General features: G+C 41.0%; 1 protein-coding gene across 3 annotated transcripts in view; it reads right to left on the bottom strand.

Annotated features, from left to right (window-relative positions):
- AMPdeam (AMP deaminase) overlaps positions 1-18,248 on the bottom strand; it is a 676,053-nt gene that overhangs the window by 446,044 nt on the left and 211,761 nt on the right. The window contains exon 1 of one of the 3 annotated variants that reach the window (XM_067156154.2): positions 3,852-4,101. The exons of the other annotated variants lie outside the window; for them this stretch is intronic. Within the exon in view, the coding sequence (XP_067012255.1) occupies positions 3,852-4,062 (211 nt within the window). The 5' untranslated portion in view covers positions 4,063-4,101. Of the gene's footprint in view, positions 1-3,851; positions 4,102-18,248 lie in introns of those variants that run through there. 3 annotated transcript variants of the gene reach the window in all.

Genomic DNA, 18,248 nt, shown 5'->3' with positions numbered 1-18,248 from the left:
TATATAGGCCGTCTACTAGAAAAAGACTTGCACCAGACTTCTCCGCAGGCCATACGCTATTATTCCACTGTTGGTAGGACCCCAAATACATTCCAGAGTTACATGACGCTTCAAGGGTGCACAAACTCACCCGTTTAAGTTTCCAGAAGAAGACATTTATACAGTGTTAGAAAATTGTGGATTTCACATCTATATCATTTCACATTCATATCACATGTTATCTCGTATTGAAATTGGCTTACAGCGAGCGGTTACGCGCGCGCAGCTATGAGCTTGCATTTGGGAAATAATGGGTTCGAACCCCATTGTCGACAGCTCTGAAGATGGTTTTCCGTTGTTTCCCATTTTCACACCAGGAAAATGCTGGGCTGTACCTTAATTAGGGCCACGGCCGTTTCCTTCCCACTCCTAGGCCCTTCCCCGTCCCATCGCTGCCGACAGTGGGTTTTCAACCCACCATCTCCCGGATGCACTCACAGCTGCACACCCCTAACCGCCCGGTCCCTAGATTATTTAAAAAGTGTTGTCTTTTTTGTTAGCGGTTTAACGTCGCACTAACACGAAGGTTTTGTGGCGACGCAAGGGCGGGAAAGGGCTAGAATTGGGAAGGGAACGATCGTGGCCGTAATCAAGATACAGCCCTATCTTTTGCCCGTTGTGGAGATGAGAAACCACGAAAAACCATCTTCAGGACTACCGACGGTGGGATTCGAATCTACCATCTCCCAAATACGATTTTATTACCTGAACTTTATCCTCCAATGTGGTTTACATATATTAGTATTTATTAATTAAGATAAACTATTTCGTTAGTAAAATATAAAACTTCACAGGATTAATGTTTCTGAATGGGGTGGGGTGAATAGCAGCACAAGCCCCGCTGTTTTCCTCTATATCCTGCCCGTATTCAAATGTACCCAAACAAACTTCTAGGCCTATTTCACACTGTTTCTTTTTATAAATTCACTACTTTTCGTTTCACGCCAGCACACCCTGCCAACAGTGGAAAAGAGGGCGTGGCTCAGAAGATGACAAGCGATGCAGTAAGCTCACACAGCCGTCACAATATAGGTCAGGAGGTTGCTGGCCGCACACGAAGCACCATGCAGTAGCGTAATGAGCTTCTGTGGTTGATTCCTGACCATAAACTTAAGTAATTAACAAAGCACTGCTATGTTCCTGGATTTATTATTGAGTATTACACTTTAGGACATTTCTTGGATTTCTTTTTTTCCGAAGGTTCAAACCCCAATGTTGGCAGGACTGAAAATGGGTTTCCGTGGTTTCCCATTTTCACACCAGGCAAATGCTGGGGCTGTGCTTTAATTAAGGCCACGGTTGCTTCCCACTCCTAGCCCTTTCCTACGTCATCGTCGTCATAAGACGTATCTGTGTCGGTGTGATGAAAAACAAATTGTAATATTAAAAAAAAAAAAAATACAAACTCGTTCTCAGTTCAAATATCTTTCATACATACATACATACATACATACATACATACATACATACATAATCATTATAGACTGTTATGCCTTTCAGCGTTCAGTCTGCAAGCTTCTGTGAATTTACTAAACGTCGCCACAATCCTCGATTTGCAACTAGTGCTGTGGCCTCATTTAGTTCTATACCTCTTATCTTTAAATCGTTAGAAACCGAGTCTAACCATCGTCGTCTTGGTCTACCTCTACTTCTCTTACCCTCCATAACAGAGTCCATTATTCTCCTAGGTACCTATCCTCCTCCATTCGCCTCACATGACCCCACCACCGAAGCCGGTTTAAACGCGACTTAAAAAACACAATTTTTGAAAATAAAAATAAGTGCTTCAACGAGATGCCAGACTAAGGTACACTGGTACAGTTTAGAAAATAGCTTGTTGATTTATAAGAGTTTAAATCTAGTAAGGAAAACTGCAGTCCGAAGATTCGAACCGCGGTCATCTGGTGATGCCAATGTGTTGCCTCGATCTCTATTTAATAATAATAATAATAATAATAATAATAATAATAATAATAATAATAATAATAATAATAATAATAATAATGTGAATAAAATGAATAATGAAAATAACACATCCCCTATCAATTGTTACCTAGTGTTTCCTTAAACTATTTCAAAGAAGTTAGTAATTTTTCCAATCCCCAATTTCTCTTCCTACAAAACGAATATTTGCCCCCAATTTGTCCTCTTGAATTCCAACTTTATCACCAAATTATGATATTTCCCACTTTTAAAATGTTATTCAAGCTTATTCGTCTACTAATATCATTCCACGCTATGACAGTTCGGAAAATAGTCTACTGCTTTCAGTCGATCAGCTTGCCTCCTTACTCTCAAGTAACCATTATCTCCTACATTATTATTATTATTATTATTATTATTATTATTATTATTATTATTATTATTATTATTATTATTATTATTATATAACCATTATCTCAATATGGAAGTTGCTGGGGTATGGGTAGTGCATGACTAGTGCATCTGAGTGTTATGAAAGGTGCTGCTCATAGGGCCAGTCGTGCTGCAATAGTACTTTCTGACCCAGTGAGGAAAGCAATGGCAAACTACCTCACTCCTCATCTTGCCTAGTACGCCTCATTTTGGTACTGACATTGGTTTTGGGGGTTTCCGTATAACCGCATAACCTTTGGTGGTGCAATTTGAGGATCCAACCAGCCTCTGGGCTGATGACCTAACAGACAACCATTATCTCCTACATTATTATTATTATTATTATTATTATTATTATTATTATTATTATTATTATCATCCCTGACTGTCGTTTGGATAGTTGTAGGTTTAGAACATATCACCTTGAATTACATTGTTTTGCTTTAAAGGTAGGGATATCGCGGTCATAAACTTTTTTTAAAAATCATGAAGCGTCGTACTGCCTTCCGCACCTGCCTGTGCGTTAGAAATGCATGAATTTAGAAAGGGTATCTTAACGTGTATTTTAAACTCATGGTTTCTTCTGTGATTAAAACAAATCAACGATTTTTTTCGAACAAACAGTTACAGTTAACGTATGACAAAAACCTTTAGAGTGGTCGAAATGCATATTATCACACATCTGAAGGAATAATCAGAAAGTCAAACTAGAATGGTTTTGATCTCAACTACAACAAATTTTAGAAGAAATGGTACGGAGGTCATATCTTGATTTAGACTATCCTCCGATTTTTCAGTCTCACGCCTGGAGTATGTCAAACCTGAACTTCATATTGTGAGGACAACAGAGAAATAAATTCTGCCCCTATTCAATACTTGAGTGAAGGACATATGATACAAAAGTTTTACTATTCTTATTAGATATAATCGCCTTTCCTACAAGGTATGTTTCATACCGATCAGCGATTTTTACAGTTATGCTATTTTAAGACTGCAATTTTTGTTTAAATACATTGTCTTATGTACTTTGTCTAAACTGACAGTAACTCATATTTTAATCTTGTGTGTAACTTTCTATTGTTATTTTTGTATCACCACGCTGTGTTGCGCAAATGTGGCACTACACAAAGTGTAATACTAAATTCATTCTTTTATATTTAATTTTCCAGTTCTTGGATACCCATCCCAATACCAGGCCTGAGTATAATAAATCCTATAATATCACGAGTTATCAGGCAGTAAAGCCACTTAATGATCATTATATCACTACTCTAAAAACGAACATAAATCAAGCAGCTAGATAAAACAGAAACTATTGGCAACACTGTATTATTATTTTTTTTAGTCCTTTAAAAATGTTTCCATGATGGCGGATCAAGGGAGGAGAGGATGGAGGGGAGTGTTGTTCTGGAGTTCAGCGACCCACTTTAGCAGTGTTAGTAAAAGATGAGACTCACTTGCAGTGTCCCGGCTGTCCGAGTTCGCGAGCCACATCAGCACATTATTGTGTTCCTCGTCAGTCTCCAGCACGTGCACATCCATTTCTGCATCCACTGTGGACGCCATATCGAGCGACACTGAGCTACAACCTCCTCCTCCTCCAGCCCAGCTGGGTTCCTTACCGGCCTTGGCCTCCACGCGGAGGTCATCCACCACACACTTATCCATGAAAACACAAGCAACTCGCTTTGTGAGGCACCGGCGTTAGCCTTGCACAAACTGGATGCCGCATGCTGTCTTCCTAGTCAAACTCGCCCGCGGACCCCCCACCTTCCTCTCTCCCTCCTACTTCAGCCCGCCAATCGCTCCCGACAGCGACCTGACTCACTCGCCACCAGACAAGAATCCTGGGTTTTCTAATTACGAGTAGCATGATCCACCTGTTCTTGTTGAAACACTGTCACTTCCAGGTATTCGGGAAATTCCTAGCTTTAAGTTTTATAGACGCATTTTACCCGCAGGACGTTACATTCTCCTACAAGCTCTAGGGTTCGCCGTGGTAGCATTCCTAGGTTCGACCCCCAGCTTTGTCTGCCCTTTGAAGGGCTACAAAACAAATGAGGCTCGAAAACACAGTTGACAAGAGAAGCGTGTACTGGGACTGGTTTTACGTGTTTTCCTACTTCACTCTTGTTAAACACCGTAACTCCATGGCATCTGTGTTTTGTCTGCACATCGTCACCTTTCAATGCCATAATAAAGACCTTGAGACCACCTGTTCAATTTATGCATATGCATTTATTTATTTGCTATCGGTGTTACGTCGCAGCGACTCAAGACGGTCGTATGGCGATGATGGGGTGGGGCAAGACAGGGCTAGAACTTGGAAGGAAGCGTCCGTGGCCTTAAGGAACATTCCCAGCATTTGCCTGGTGTGAAAATGGAAAATCACGGAAAACCAGCTTCAGGGCTACCGACAATTGGGTTCGAACCCATTATCTCCCGAATGCAAGTTGTGATCAAACCACGTAGCCCAATCTCTCGGTATGTATGTAGCAACCAAGCGTGCAGTTAAGGCCGCGCAGCTGTGAGCTTGCATTCAGGAGGCAGTGGGTTCGACTCCCACTGTCGGCAGCCCTGAAGATGATTTTCCGTGGTTTCCCACTTACATGCCAGGCAATTGCTGGGGATGCACCTGAAGTCCATGGCCACTACCTTCCCAATCCTAGCCCTCTCCCATCCTGTGCTGTGTTAGTACGGCATTAAATAAGTAGTTAAAATATGTATGTAGTCCGTCAGGTGGTCACGATCTTGGGTCTGTATGGTTTGCCAAAAGCCTGGATTCAGTTTCAAACCTCCCCGCAGTGCTCATATGGAGTGAGGACATATGATGCTGGTAATGGTGATTCGTCTGTCGGATGGGGATTGAGGCGCAAGTCGCCCATGGGTATCAAATAGACCTGCACCAGGCGAGCGGAACATGTCCTCGGACACTCTCCATACTAAAAGCCACACACTAAATCATATGTTTGGTCCAGTAAAACGTGAAAACTGCAAGGCATACTTTAAACGCTGGACTAATTGGTATTTGAACATTCGAAGGAGGAAAAGGGCTTTGAGGTTTGAAATGGTTTCTTGCAAAAACGATCAGATTTACAGTATATAGAAATGTTTCAAACAAAACTTTGAATTAAACTTCATTTAATATTAAGATTTTACGTCATAAGGGCTTTCCTGATTGAGTCAACCCTAACGGAGATGTCCACTAATTCAAATGTGTACTAAGTCCTTCTATGCCAAGCTTCGGCAACGTGGAAATATTGTAAAGTCGTCATAAGAATAGTGGTGGTTATAAGTGTACAAGGGAATGGAGATTCTTTATCTCTTTGTACTACGATATCCATCAAGATGTGTATTTCCTTACCGTACAGCTTATAATCTACAGTGAATTAAATGGTCGAGATCAGGTCATGTTTCTCTTGAAATCGTAATGTTATACTATATACAATGGACCTGGCAACTAAGACCTTTCAGAGGAGCTATTTCGAGCGAGGCTCGACTGAAGATCTACTGCTATTTGTCCCAGGTAGCATAGCCCCTTGTTATAAATAGGTAAGTACTTTACGCATATCAGTGATAAAAGCGACCTTTCAAGAAGCGAGAAAGTAAGATGTGTGAAGCGACCATGGGCCCCTAGCCGAGTATACCACTTGTGCGAGGACCCGCAGTCTTTCCTACTCAACCTTCTTTATTAAACTCTTGCTCTCTAATGAGCAACAATATTATTTTATTAAACTACTAGCTGGTGTACCCGTTCTTCGCTACGAAATTCTAAATGAAGTCGTGGATACGTTGTGGATAAGTTTATTAAATTGCATAATAACATAGGTATTTAAAAATTAAATTTTAGGCGCCTTCCCCTAAACTATCATTTCACTAAGCGTGAATGAAGTTATTTATAGCCTAGACTGTAGTGCTTCATTCCCCGACTTTACATACCGATTTTTATTAAATTCCGTTCATCCATTTTCTCGTGGCTAGGCATTAATATGGACTTAGCAACAAAAATCGAAGTTCATGAATATCTGTTATCATAGCCGGTACGGTAAGAATGTACAAGACATAAAATGATCCGAAATTTAATTATATGTAGTGTTAGTTATCTAGTATTTACCTATAGGACCACTATTAACATAGATTTTTGAGAATTGCGTTTTAGGTCTTTCCCTGAACTACCATTTCTCTCAGTATGAGTAAATTTGCGTATAGCCTAGATTGTAAAGGCTTATTCCCAGACTTTACATACCGATTTTCAATAAATTCTCTTCACCCATACATACATACATACATACTTTTCGCTAGTTGATTTACGTCGCACCGACACAGATAGGTCTTATGGCGACGATGGGACAGGAAAGGCCTAGGAGTTGGAAGGGAGCGGCCGTGGCCTTAATTAAGGTACAGCCCCAGCATTTGCCTGGTGTGAAAATGGGAAACCACGGAAAACCACGAAAAACCATCTTCAGGGCTGGCGATAGTGGGATTCGAACCTACTATCTCCCGGATGCAAGCTCACAGCCGCGCGCCTCTACGCGCACGGCCAACTCGCCCGGTATACATACATACATACATACATACATACATACATACATACATACATACATACGTGACGAAAAATTAAACAGTGCATTTCCTTGTTACTGTGGACACAACCGATACAGAAATAGGCCTACCATTCTTTTAACATTCTTAGCAATGTACAGACAAGACTCATTTTATATAACTTACTGTACATAGAAACGATAGCCTCTGTAAAGCCCCTTCAACAGGACAGCACTCAGCCAGTCAATAACTGACTACCGAGTGAGTTGGCCCTGCGGTTAGAGGAGCGCAGCTGTGAGTTTACATTCGGGAGATAGTGGGTTCGAACTCCACTGTCAGCAGCCCTGAATATGGTTTTCCGTGGTTTCCCATTTTCACACCAGGCAAATGCTGGGGCTGCACCTTAATTAAGGGCACGGCCGCTTCCTTCCCACTCCTACCTACGTCGCTGCGACGTGAAGCAAATTGCAAAAAAAGACCAATTCAATCAATAAATATCACTCAAAAATAATAATATTCTTGTGGAGAAGTCAGTAATTCAATTTCCTAAAAAAAATCTCATGGAGAAGTTTGCAACGAACATCAGTTTTCACGAATTTATATGCAGCACTACTGCACGAACGGACCCTTCTGTGGATGGGACGGTGTCGTTTGCCTGCCTTAAGGCTGGTATTACACTATCAAAGAAATTTGTTAAAGAGCTTTTGTAAAATATATTTTATATATGGCAGTGTAATGAAGGAATATTTTATAAAATGTCATCTGATAAAATGTCTTTGATAAAAGGAATGAGCATCGTGTTATCTTGTACAAAAGATTTGACTTGCTGAATCCAAAAAGGCGGGTCAGGACTTTTTTATAAGTTGCTTTACGTCGCACCGACACACATAGGTAGAGGCATGATTTTTTTCGCTTTAACGATAAACGCGACAAAATATATTTTGAAGCGATTTTGAGATATCTTACAGAATCATGTGATTCTGGTTACGAAATCAGTGATTTTGTTTTCGCGAATTACAGCGAATTACAGCGACAAAGCCTGTTTAAAGCGAAATTTACTTATTTTACGATAAGTGCGAAAATGCAGCGAAATTCATTGAAAATAACGATCTTGAAATTGTATTCTAATAGCACGTGTGTGAAGGGAAACAGAAGACATAATAAGGATTTCTCAATTCGACAGGTAAATTAAAATTGTTAAATCCCTTAACAGTATGGCCATATAGAGTGACAGCTGCGGCCATACATAGTGAAAGGGCAATTTGTTATTAATCTTGATTAGGCCTATATTATAGTTCTAATCAAGATTATACAGGCAGAATGAATGATTATCAATTTTATTTATCACTATTTATCTAACTTTCTCATAAATAATTCACAAATCTCACGAATTAAACATTTTATGAATAGTTTTAAGAAATTATTAAAGCGAAATTAAAGCGATGGGGTCAGCGCTATTTCGCGAAATAAAGCGAAAAATTGTTTTCTTTTCGCGAAATCGAACATAAATTAATGCGAAAAAATCATGCCTGTACACATAGGTCTTATGGCGACGATGGGACAGGAAGGGCCCAGGAGCGGGAAGGAAGCGGCCGTGGCCTTAAGGTACGGCTCCAGTATTTGCCTGATGTGAAAATGGAAAACTACGGAAAACCATATTCAGGGCTGCCGACAATCGGATTCGAACCCACTATCTTCCGAATACTAGATACTGGCCGCACTAGTACAACAAAACTGCTTATTTCAGAGTAAGCAATTAATGAAATGTTGTACGACACAAGGAGGAGGAGGAACATAAAAATAGACATTTATGACAGCAAATGCATTCAAACAAAGCGGAGGCGATAAATACTATACAGGATGGATGCACAGTTTCGGACGTGAAAAAGAAATTGAATTGATTATGTAGCCAGTATTTGACTGAAAATGAATATAATTTGTACAATATAAATTATATTCCTTTCATTCATTTAAAGTCGATTGTTGTAAGCATCTCCCTTCGTTTTTCTGATACGCCACGTGCGATAACCTAAAACCATTTGAGTTTTAAACTTTTACTATTCAGGTACAGTCCCACCCAGCTTTTGCCTGGTATGAAAATGGGAAACCACGGAGAACCATCTTCAGAGCTGCCAACAATGAGGTTCGAACCCACTATCTTCCGAATGCAAGCTCACAGCTGCGCGCCCCTAAACGCACGGCCAACTCACTCGGTATAAAATATTTTATATATTACAGTGGCTGGATGTTACAATCTTTTATAATAATAATTTCGTGTGGCTATTTCTTGCCGGGTGCAGCCCTTACAAGGCAGACCCTCCGATGAGGATGGGCAGCACCGGCCATATGTAGGTAACTGCGTGTTAATGTGGTGGAGGACAGTGTTGTGTGTGGTGAGTGAGTTGCAAGGATGTTGGGGACAGCACAAACACCAAGGGAATTAACCATTTAAATTGAAAATTTCCGGCCCGGTCGGGAATCGAAAGTGGAGCCCTCTGAACCGAACAGTACTGCGCTGACCATTCGGCCAAAGAGCCGGTCACAATGTTTTATAAAATTTAACTATCACAAAAATATTTTACGAAAGAACTTTGAGAAATTCCTTTTGATAGTGTAATCAATCAATCAATCAATCAATCAATCAATCAATCAATCAATCAATCAATCAATCAATCAATCAATCAATCAATCAATCAATCAATCAATCAATCAATCAATCACTACTGATCTGCATTTAGGGCAGTCGCCCAGGTAGTAGATTCCCTATCTGTTGTTTTCCTAGCCTTTTCTTGAATGATTGCAAATAAATTGAAAATTTATTGAACATCTCCCTTGGTAAGTTATTCCAATCCTAACTCCCCTTCCTATGAACGAATATTTGCCCAAATTTGTCCTCTTGAATTCCAACTTTATCTTCATATTGTGATATTTCGTACCTACTTTTAAAGACACCACTCAAACTTATTCGTCTACTGATGTCATTCCACGCCATCTCTCCACTGACAGCTCTGAATATATGCCTACCACTTAGTCGAGCAGCTCGTCTCCTTTCTCCCAAGTCTTCCCCGCCCAAACTTTGCAACATTTTTGTAACGCTGCTCTCTTGTCGGAAATCACCCAGAACAAATCGAGCGGCGAATTGGGTGTGTGGTTTGGTATCCACGGAACCCCTACTTGAGTCTGACATTGTTTCCACTTACTTGCACCAGCCTTCTCATTATCAATGCAGCAACTCAGTGCGGGACTAACGGCTGCAGTAAGGGAGATGCTTTGTTGTGGAAAAGGCCTTATAAAAAATAGGTAGGGAGAGGTTGGAACTTGTCTTGAACAACCTGAATAGCTTTAGGGTTTGTAGAAAAGGTGAGGGGACGAAGTGAAGTCGGGGAAGAAGGATTGCAGAGGGCAAATCAGACTTACAAGGTAACTGTTTGGGTTGGACCGGCCAGATTGTAATGAAACTTGATACAATGTTAAAATAATGAAAATCCACAGCCTGTTTCCAGTCATTTGACCGCGTCAGGAATGGAATGAATGAAACCCTTATCTAACGGCGATAGGAACTGTGCCGGCTGCCAAAGCCTGTCGCACTCCTCTGGGGCAATGATTAATGAATGATAGATGGAATGAAATGATATTGAAGAGTGTTGCTGGAATGCTATTTTGTTTTACGTCGCACAGACTCAGATAGGTCTTATGGCGACTATGGGATAGGGAAGGCCTAGGAATGGGGAGGAAGCGGCCTTAATTAGGGTACAGCCCCAGCATTTGCCTGGTGTGAAAATGGGAAACCACGGAAAACCATCTCCAAGGATGCCGACAGTGGGATTCTAACCCACTATCTCCCGAATACTGGATACTGGCCGCACTACAGCGACTGCAGCTATCGAGCTCGGTCCTATTAAACTAAAGTCGTACATGACTACGTGTCGTTCCAGGTTGAGCAGACTGTATAACTCTGAAATATGATCTGAATTTCCATATCGATTCAAAATACAATTCAACCGATGCTCTGCTTTAATTTACTAACATATTTATATTATACGTCTGTAGAGTCATTATTTAGCGTTCCAGCTGGGCGCGGTATCGATTGTGACGTATGTACTGTATACCGTGAATTAATCTGAGCGTGCAGAACTACTAAATATAACGCCATTAATTCTGAATGATCATAAATACAGAAATGGTTGAATGTGTAGATCAGCAGAATTACAGATTACAATATCCGCAAAACAAGCTTGAAATTCATATATGCATTAGACTCTGAAAATTGAAATGTTTGTTTGGCGATGTTCTCTGATCACGTCAATGCAAGGCATATTTTTGTGTGATAATATTCGCAAAAACGTAATCTTCAAGCATATATTCACAGTGTCCAGATTCATCCGTGGTGAGTTATAAGGATGTTTTTTTTAATTTTTTTTTTTTTTTTTACAATTGGCTTTACGTCGCACCGACACATATGGGTCTTATGGCGACGATGGGACAGGAAAGGGCTAGGAATAGGAAGGAAGTGACCGTGGCCTTAATTAAGGTACAGCCCCAGCATTTGCCTGGTATGACAATGGGAAACCATGGAACACTATCTTCAGGGCTGCCGATAGTGGGGTTCGACGAACCCAATATCTCCCGAATGCAAGAGTTATGGTAAAGTGCACTGCGACTTCTCGTAAAGGTTAGAATAAGTTTGTAACTTCCATCGACCTGTTCAGTATCCTCTTTGGCTTTGACTATAGACAATACAAAAAAGACTATGGTATGAGCGATACTACTAACGCCCTTTCCTGTGATAAACGGTTGTATTCATCGTAAGAATGGCTTGTTATAATATGTTACAGTGAAAGTGGGAGTTCCGGTAAAGTTGTAACATCCCGGTAATCATACAACTTTACTGGCCCCATTTTGTGAAAGTGCATTATTGATCCTAACTTGTAAGTTTTGCCTGACAATACCCATTCGCTAGGGATAGTGTAGCATCGCTAGACATTGTATATCATCACCACTTCGAGATAGGGAATGTGAACCGAACTGCTATAACAATAGTAGTCATCTTTCGGAAGGTTCCATTTTGAACATGAAAATGTCAGAACTGAATTGCTAAAAAACGGTGAAAATCTACTACTAGTGTCTTACTGTAACACTTTCTATATTGATCTGCGCACGTACTGGTTAGTGAGAAAATCCGATGAACTGACACGTCAGGAGCATAGAACCTCTCGTACAGAATGTGACCCGTGCAGTGGGAGGGCGCTATTTCATGTCAGAGCATTGGTTTAACAACAAATATTGCAATAATAATAATAATAATAATAATAATAATAAATAATAATAATAATAATAAGAAGAAGAAGAATACATATCCACTACCGGGACCTGTGATGGTACAAGTGGAAGTGTGTGATTCGCTTTATGGTAAGCTTTCGATGATAATTTTCACTAGTTTCCAGTTACGTATTTATGTGCATAAAATTCATTGTAATATGGATGTATATAGTAATTGATGCTGTGATCTGTTACAGAAATAAATAAATAAATAAATAAATAAATAAATAAATAAATAAATAAATAAATAAATAAATAAATAAATAAATAAATAAATAAATAAATAAATAAATAAATAAATAAATAAATAAATATTTCTCTGAGCTTGGCAAGTTTGTAACAGCACAAGAAGTAACAAAGAGAAAACTGATTCAGTCATTTCTCCAGCACGCCTAATCGGCTACACTTGACGATAGAACTGTTGGATATACGTAGGTCGATCAAATATAAACGGGATTTTTGTTCCTGAACATCAACAGTTGGTAGGACTGGCCTCGCGCTTCTGCTATGCTTAGGCGAGACCGTTAGGAGTGGGGAGAGCGTGCTGTTAGATATTTCCCGCCGTTTCGTTAGTAACGCTCACGATGTCGGAGCAACAGGCGCACCCCTACACTGCGCAACGCATAATTATAAGATTTCTTGCTCGTGAAGGAGTTACAGCGGTGGAAATTTGCTAGAGATTGACTGCACAGTTCGGTGATCAAACATTGTCAAGGCCGCGTGTGTTTGCCTGGCATAAAACGTTCAAGGAAGGACGAGAACGTGTGGAAAATCAGCAACACGATCGCCGTCCTCGGACCAGCATTACAGACGAAAACATTCTTGCGGTTAAAGTTATTATTGACGACGATCGACGGGCGACAGTATCAGAAATTGCAGAACAAATCGGAATCAATTACGGGAGCTGTCAAGCAATCATCACAAACGACCCACAGTTCCGTAAAGTGTGTTCCAGATGGGTCCCTCGCCTTTTGACTGAAAATCTGAAGTCGAGACGTTTGGAGGTCTGTCAGAGGCTTACAGCAAGGTTTGATCATCCTCCTTACAGCCGGATTTATTGCCCTGCGATTTCCATTTGTTCGGACCGCTTAAAGAAGCTCTAGGAGGGCAACGATTTGAAGATGACGCGAGTGCGGAAGACTTCGTGGGCTGGTGACACGACTCTGTTCTTTTTACGATGAGGGCATCAAAAAGCTGCCCATACACTGGGAAAAATCCATTTCCAAAGCAGGAAACTATGTGGAAAAATAAATTGTAATTGCCTTGTGATTTTCAATAAATGAGTTTAAATAAAAAATAAAATCCCGTTTATATTTGATCACCTCTCGTGCTAGCCTGTCGGCGCAGGCGTATTTACATCGTGAAGTAAACTCGTGTCTTCGTCCTGAGGGGGTGAAGCTATTTTCAGACATCCCCCCACCCATCCCCCAATGGAGGTGAGCTGTATTTACCATTTTAATCACATACCAGCCCTCCTGCCATTCTTAAATTTCTGGCAATACTGGGAATCGAACCCGGGACGCCAACTAATAGTGCTGACCCTTAAACTACGTAAACTGACATTTACATCGTAGTAAGAGGCGACTACGAGGGGTAGCCCCCAAGGAGTGTAAGTTTGGGATCACAGGCCCTCCCTCTGTGCGTGGGGGTGGTAGAATAACATCCACTGATCCCCTGCTGCATGCGTTTCAGTGCGCTTGGCAGACTGATATGTAAATGCAACTTCTGGCTCGGTGAGGAAAGCAACGGGAAACTATCTCACTCCTCATTTCCCTAGTACGCCTCTTCAGTGATGCCTACGCCATCTATGACAGCTGATGGCGGAGCTGTTGAGGATCCAACCAGCCTTCGGGCTGAAGACTAACCATACACACGATCCCCTACACACTTGGGAGTGTGGGTCGACGACCATGGTTCCCCTAGACAAGTCTGGCGTTGCTTCCACTTCTCGCTTTCACCTTCCCTATCCGACCTCCCTTGGTTAACTCTTGTTCTTTTCTGACCTCGACGGTGTTAGGCTTGCGAGGCCTAGGGAGTCCTTCATTTTCATGCACTTCGTGGCCCTTGTCTTTTTTTTCGATACGTTCATTCTTCAAAATATCGGACCTCTTATTTTCTCTCTGATTAGTGTTAATAGAGGATGGCTGTGGAGTTGTACTTCCTCTTAAAACAATAATCACCACCAAGTCTCTATATGAGTCTAGCATTGTTTCCATTTACGTCGGCCTCCCTTTCATCTTTCCTACTTCACCTTCTTTTCTTCCGACCCAAACAGTATTAAGTTTGCAAGGCCTTCCTTTTTTTTTATTCTTCAAAAGGTCTGAGCTCTTCTTTTTTCTCTAGTTGGAAAGGAAGAGGTCGGACCCTTCAAGAAGACACAAAAGACAACGAAGGGCTACGAAAGGCGTGCAAACAAATTCCCTAGCCCTCCTAAACTTCATAATGTCAGGGTCAGAGGGGGGAAAAGTTTTGACCTAAGAAGGTCGGTTGAAAAGTTTTGACCTAAGAAGGTCGGTTTAAAAAATGAAAGCGAACAGCAACACCGAGCGAGTTGACGGCGCGGTTCTACGGGAGAAGGCGAGTTCGAACCCCACTATCGGCAACCTTGAAGTGTTTTTCCATGGTTTCTCATTTTCACTCCAAGCAAATGCTAAGGATGTACCTTAATTAAAGCCGCGGTCACTTCCTTCTCAGTCCTCGTCCTTTCCTAATCAATTGCCGCCAAAAGCCTCAAATTAATTGGTGCGACGTTCCAACGCTAGTAAAAAACAAACAAAAAGAAGCGACCAGTCTGGCATAAATAAGTGGAAACAATATCGGACTTCAGGACACCGTGGTAGCCGAGTTGACGGGGCCTGCCGGGATGTAATTCTCACGAAGAGCAATTGTATGTTGGTTGGAAACTCTGCAATATCACTACCCGCTCGCTTACAAACCTGGGTGGCATTATATTTCAATGAACAGGTCATTATCATCTCCATCTTCTATCTTCTTCTACCATATTGTATATATCATTTGAACGTGTAACACAATATTTTGAGAAAGCCGCAATACTAACGCCTATGTCTTATACATCAGAAGAAAGGTCTCTATCTCAGGATTAAAAGAAAAATTATTTATTTCATAAAATCCTTTACTTGCGTCATTGTCATTTATTCGAACAATACGATGCTCAGGTCGTTGCAGTTAACTGCACTCGCCGGTAGATGGCTCTATGAAATCTGTCTCTGGAAGCTGTGAAAGTTATCTATGCAGATCTTTCTATGTTAATCCGATGGTGACTGTGAAATCAAGTCAGAACATTTTTTTTTTTTTTTTTTTTTTTTTTTTAGAAGCTCGAGGATGCTGCTGGAAAGCATCTGTTTACTCAACTTTTGTGTACATGGTTAGAAGCAGAGGTGACACTGCAATCGCTGCTGCATGGAGAGGAATTGTAACCTTGTTATTAGCATATGTTACGACAATTCACAAAAAGTTTCGTTTGCCTGTTCCAGTGACAGGAAATTCAATTTCGTGTATTAAATGGAAGATTACGGTAGTGCAATTGCCAAGGTTCAAAAATTTCATGTGCATGGTCACAACGGAAATATAATTTTAAATTTTCTGAGTTCAGTATATTTTCCGTTACTTTTCTCATGCTTTCTTTATCATCAGTTTCAGTTTTAGTCTCTGCTCGCAGCAATTGCCACTAGTTAACTCTGAAACGAACCTCAGTGCAAGGCAGGCCGGCATTTGCAGGCATGTGGCCAGTTCCTTGCCCCCACCCACAGCGTGAAGGACACGGCCTCTTGTGCAGTAACGGCGCAAAGAAGCTCGGTGCCCCCCGCAGTAATTAAAAATAGGCCCCTCGTTTCCTGATAAGGAAAATTACAAGTTTATTTCGTGGTACAAGGTTGTATATTATTACAATGAACAGCAACTATGATAATAATAATAATAATAATAATAATAATAATAATAATAATAATAATAATAATAAGAGGAAGAAGAAGAAGAAACACAAATTAGTTTTTCAAATCCGAAAGGAATAAAAATAATACACGTATATGGTACGAACACACACAAGGAATTCATATCCGAATTATAATAACCAAAACACGCTGACCGTCACAATAATAAGAAATTATCTCGTTCGTAGGACCAAATAATTTACGACTACCGTCCATCGTAAGCCTACTAAGCAACACTGACTGTCGGGAGACACAAAAGGCTCGAAACTTCAGTCGCCAGCGGGATACAGAAGAGCGTATCTACACGACGCCACAGAAGATGACTACCGCAGCAGTAGTCGAAACGTCTGGGAGAAGCGAGAGGAGTGAACCACGGCATAACAGCCCGGAAGAATTTGATTATATTGACACCGGCCGTGAAAGCCTTCATACTTTAATCAATATTTAGAGTTTAGATAAGGAGGGTGTCTTTGTTATCGTATCTTCGCTGACTACTGGATTCTTAGAACTGGTTAATTACTTCAAAAGCCTTGTCGATTGTTGTGAGTGGCATCGAGGGATTGTTATTATTGGAACAGGTTGAGAATGTCACATTCCTTCAGAAATAACTATCGTACTTCTACAGACGAAAGAAGCTCTACACTACGACGGCCTAAGTTTGGAAGAACCCTCTGTAATACAAATAATACAGTGTTGTGTGCTGTAGCTTTATCAATATGTAAAATCACTCTTCAGCTACTGATTTAAGAAATAACTATGAGCCCCATCACAAGCCATGCCCGCCCCGCCCCTCGAGGTCTGCGGGGTCCTTGTGGCAGTAGCCTACTGCTCACATCCAGTATTATTTAATTACACAAGTCTGAGGCGGATCCGACAAGATCAACGAGCACTTTACTGTGGCCAAAATACAAAGCTCGACCTCGACAAGGTCACTAGATGTTTTAAAGACGGGAAATTCATACCTCGCTAAGTCATCGTGTGGGCATGTAGAAAAGCTCTAATGCTCAAATTACATGTTCATCCGGCAAATTATTGTTTTCAATCCCTACAATCAATTAATCATTGGTCTACATTTAGAACAGTCGCCCAGTTGACAGATTCCCTATTAGTTAATTATCTAGTTTCTTCTTAAATTATTTCAAAGAAGCTGCATATTTATCAAACATTTCCCTCCATGAATTCTTCCAATCCCTAACTCCTCTTCCGATAAGTGTATATTAGCACCAATTTATCCTCCTGACTATTAATTTTTACTTTCATATTATGATCTTTTCCACGTCCGGCTCCATGGCTAAATCGTTAGCGTGCTGGCCTTTGGTTACAGGGGTCCCCGGTACGAATCTCGGCAGGGTCGGGAATTTTAACCATAATTGGTTAATTCCGCTGGCTCGGGGGCTGGGTGTATGTGTCGTCATCATTTCATCCTCATTACGACGCGCAGGTCGCCTACGGGAGTCAAATACAAAGACCTGCATCTGGCGAGCCGAACTTGTCCTCGGACACTCCCAGCACCAAAAGCCATACGCCATTTTTTAAAAATCTTTCCCACGTTTAAAAGCCTTACTCAAGCTTATTCGTCAACTAATATAATTCCACGCCATCTCTACACTGAGCGTACGTAACATTCCGCTTAGTCGAGGTGGTTGTCTCCTTACTCGCAAGTCTTCCCAACCCAAAGTGTACAACATTTTCGTAACTCTACTCTTTTGTCGGAAATCATGTGATGTAGAATGGAGTGTCAATATCGTTAAACTAATTACCAAAACCAGGCACACTAACACACTTCCAACAAATTTTACTCTTTCAACACGATACTACCGGCAGACAGTAACTACACACTATTGCGACATGTGGTGCAATTAGGAACATGGCAATATGCCATCGGTAATCTCAGTAACATTCCCCCGTGGAAAGCAACATACGTTTTCTTAACTACTACTTCCCAATGAGCTCACCATTTCGGAGTTACAGCACTACTATTCTAACAATACCTCCACCTCCTCCTTTTTCTTCTTCCTGCGGAGACCAAAATATAATAGCGCT

Source organism: Anabrus simplex, chromosome 1, assembly GCF_040414725.1.
Source record: "Anabrus simplex isolate iqAnaSimp1 chromosome 1, ASM4041472v1, whole genome shotgun sequence".
In the NCBI taxonomy this organism is placed as follows: Eukaryota; Metazoa; Arthropoda; class Insecta; order Orthoptera; family Tettigoniidae; genus Anabrus; species Anabrus simplex.
This window is presented reverse-complemented; position numbering and strand designations above follow the sequence as displayed.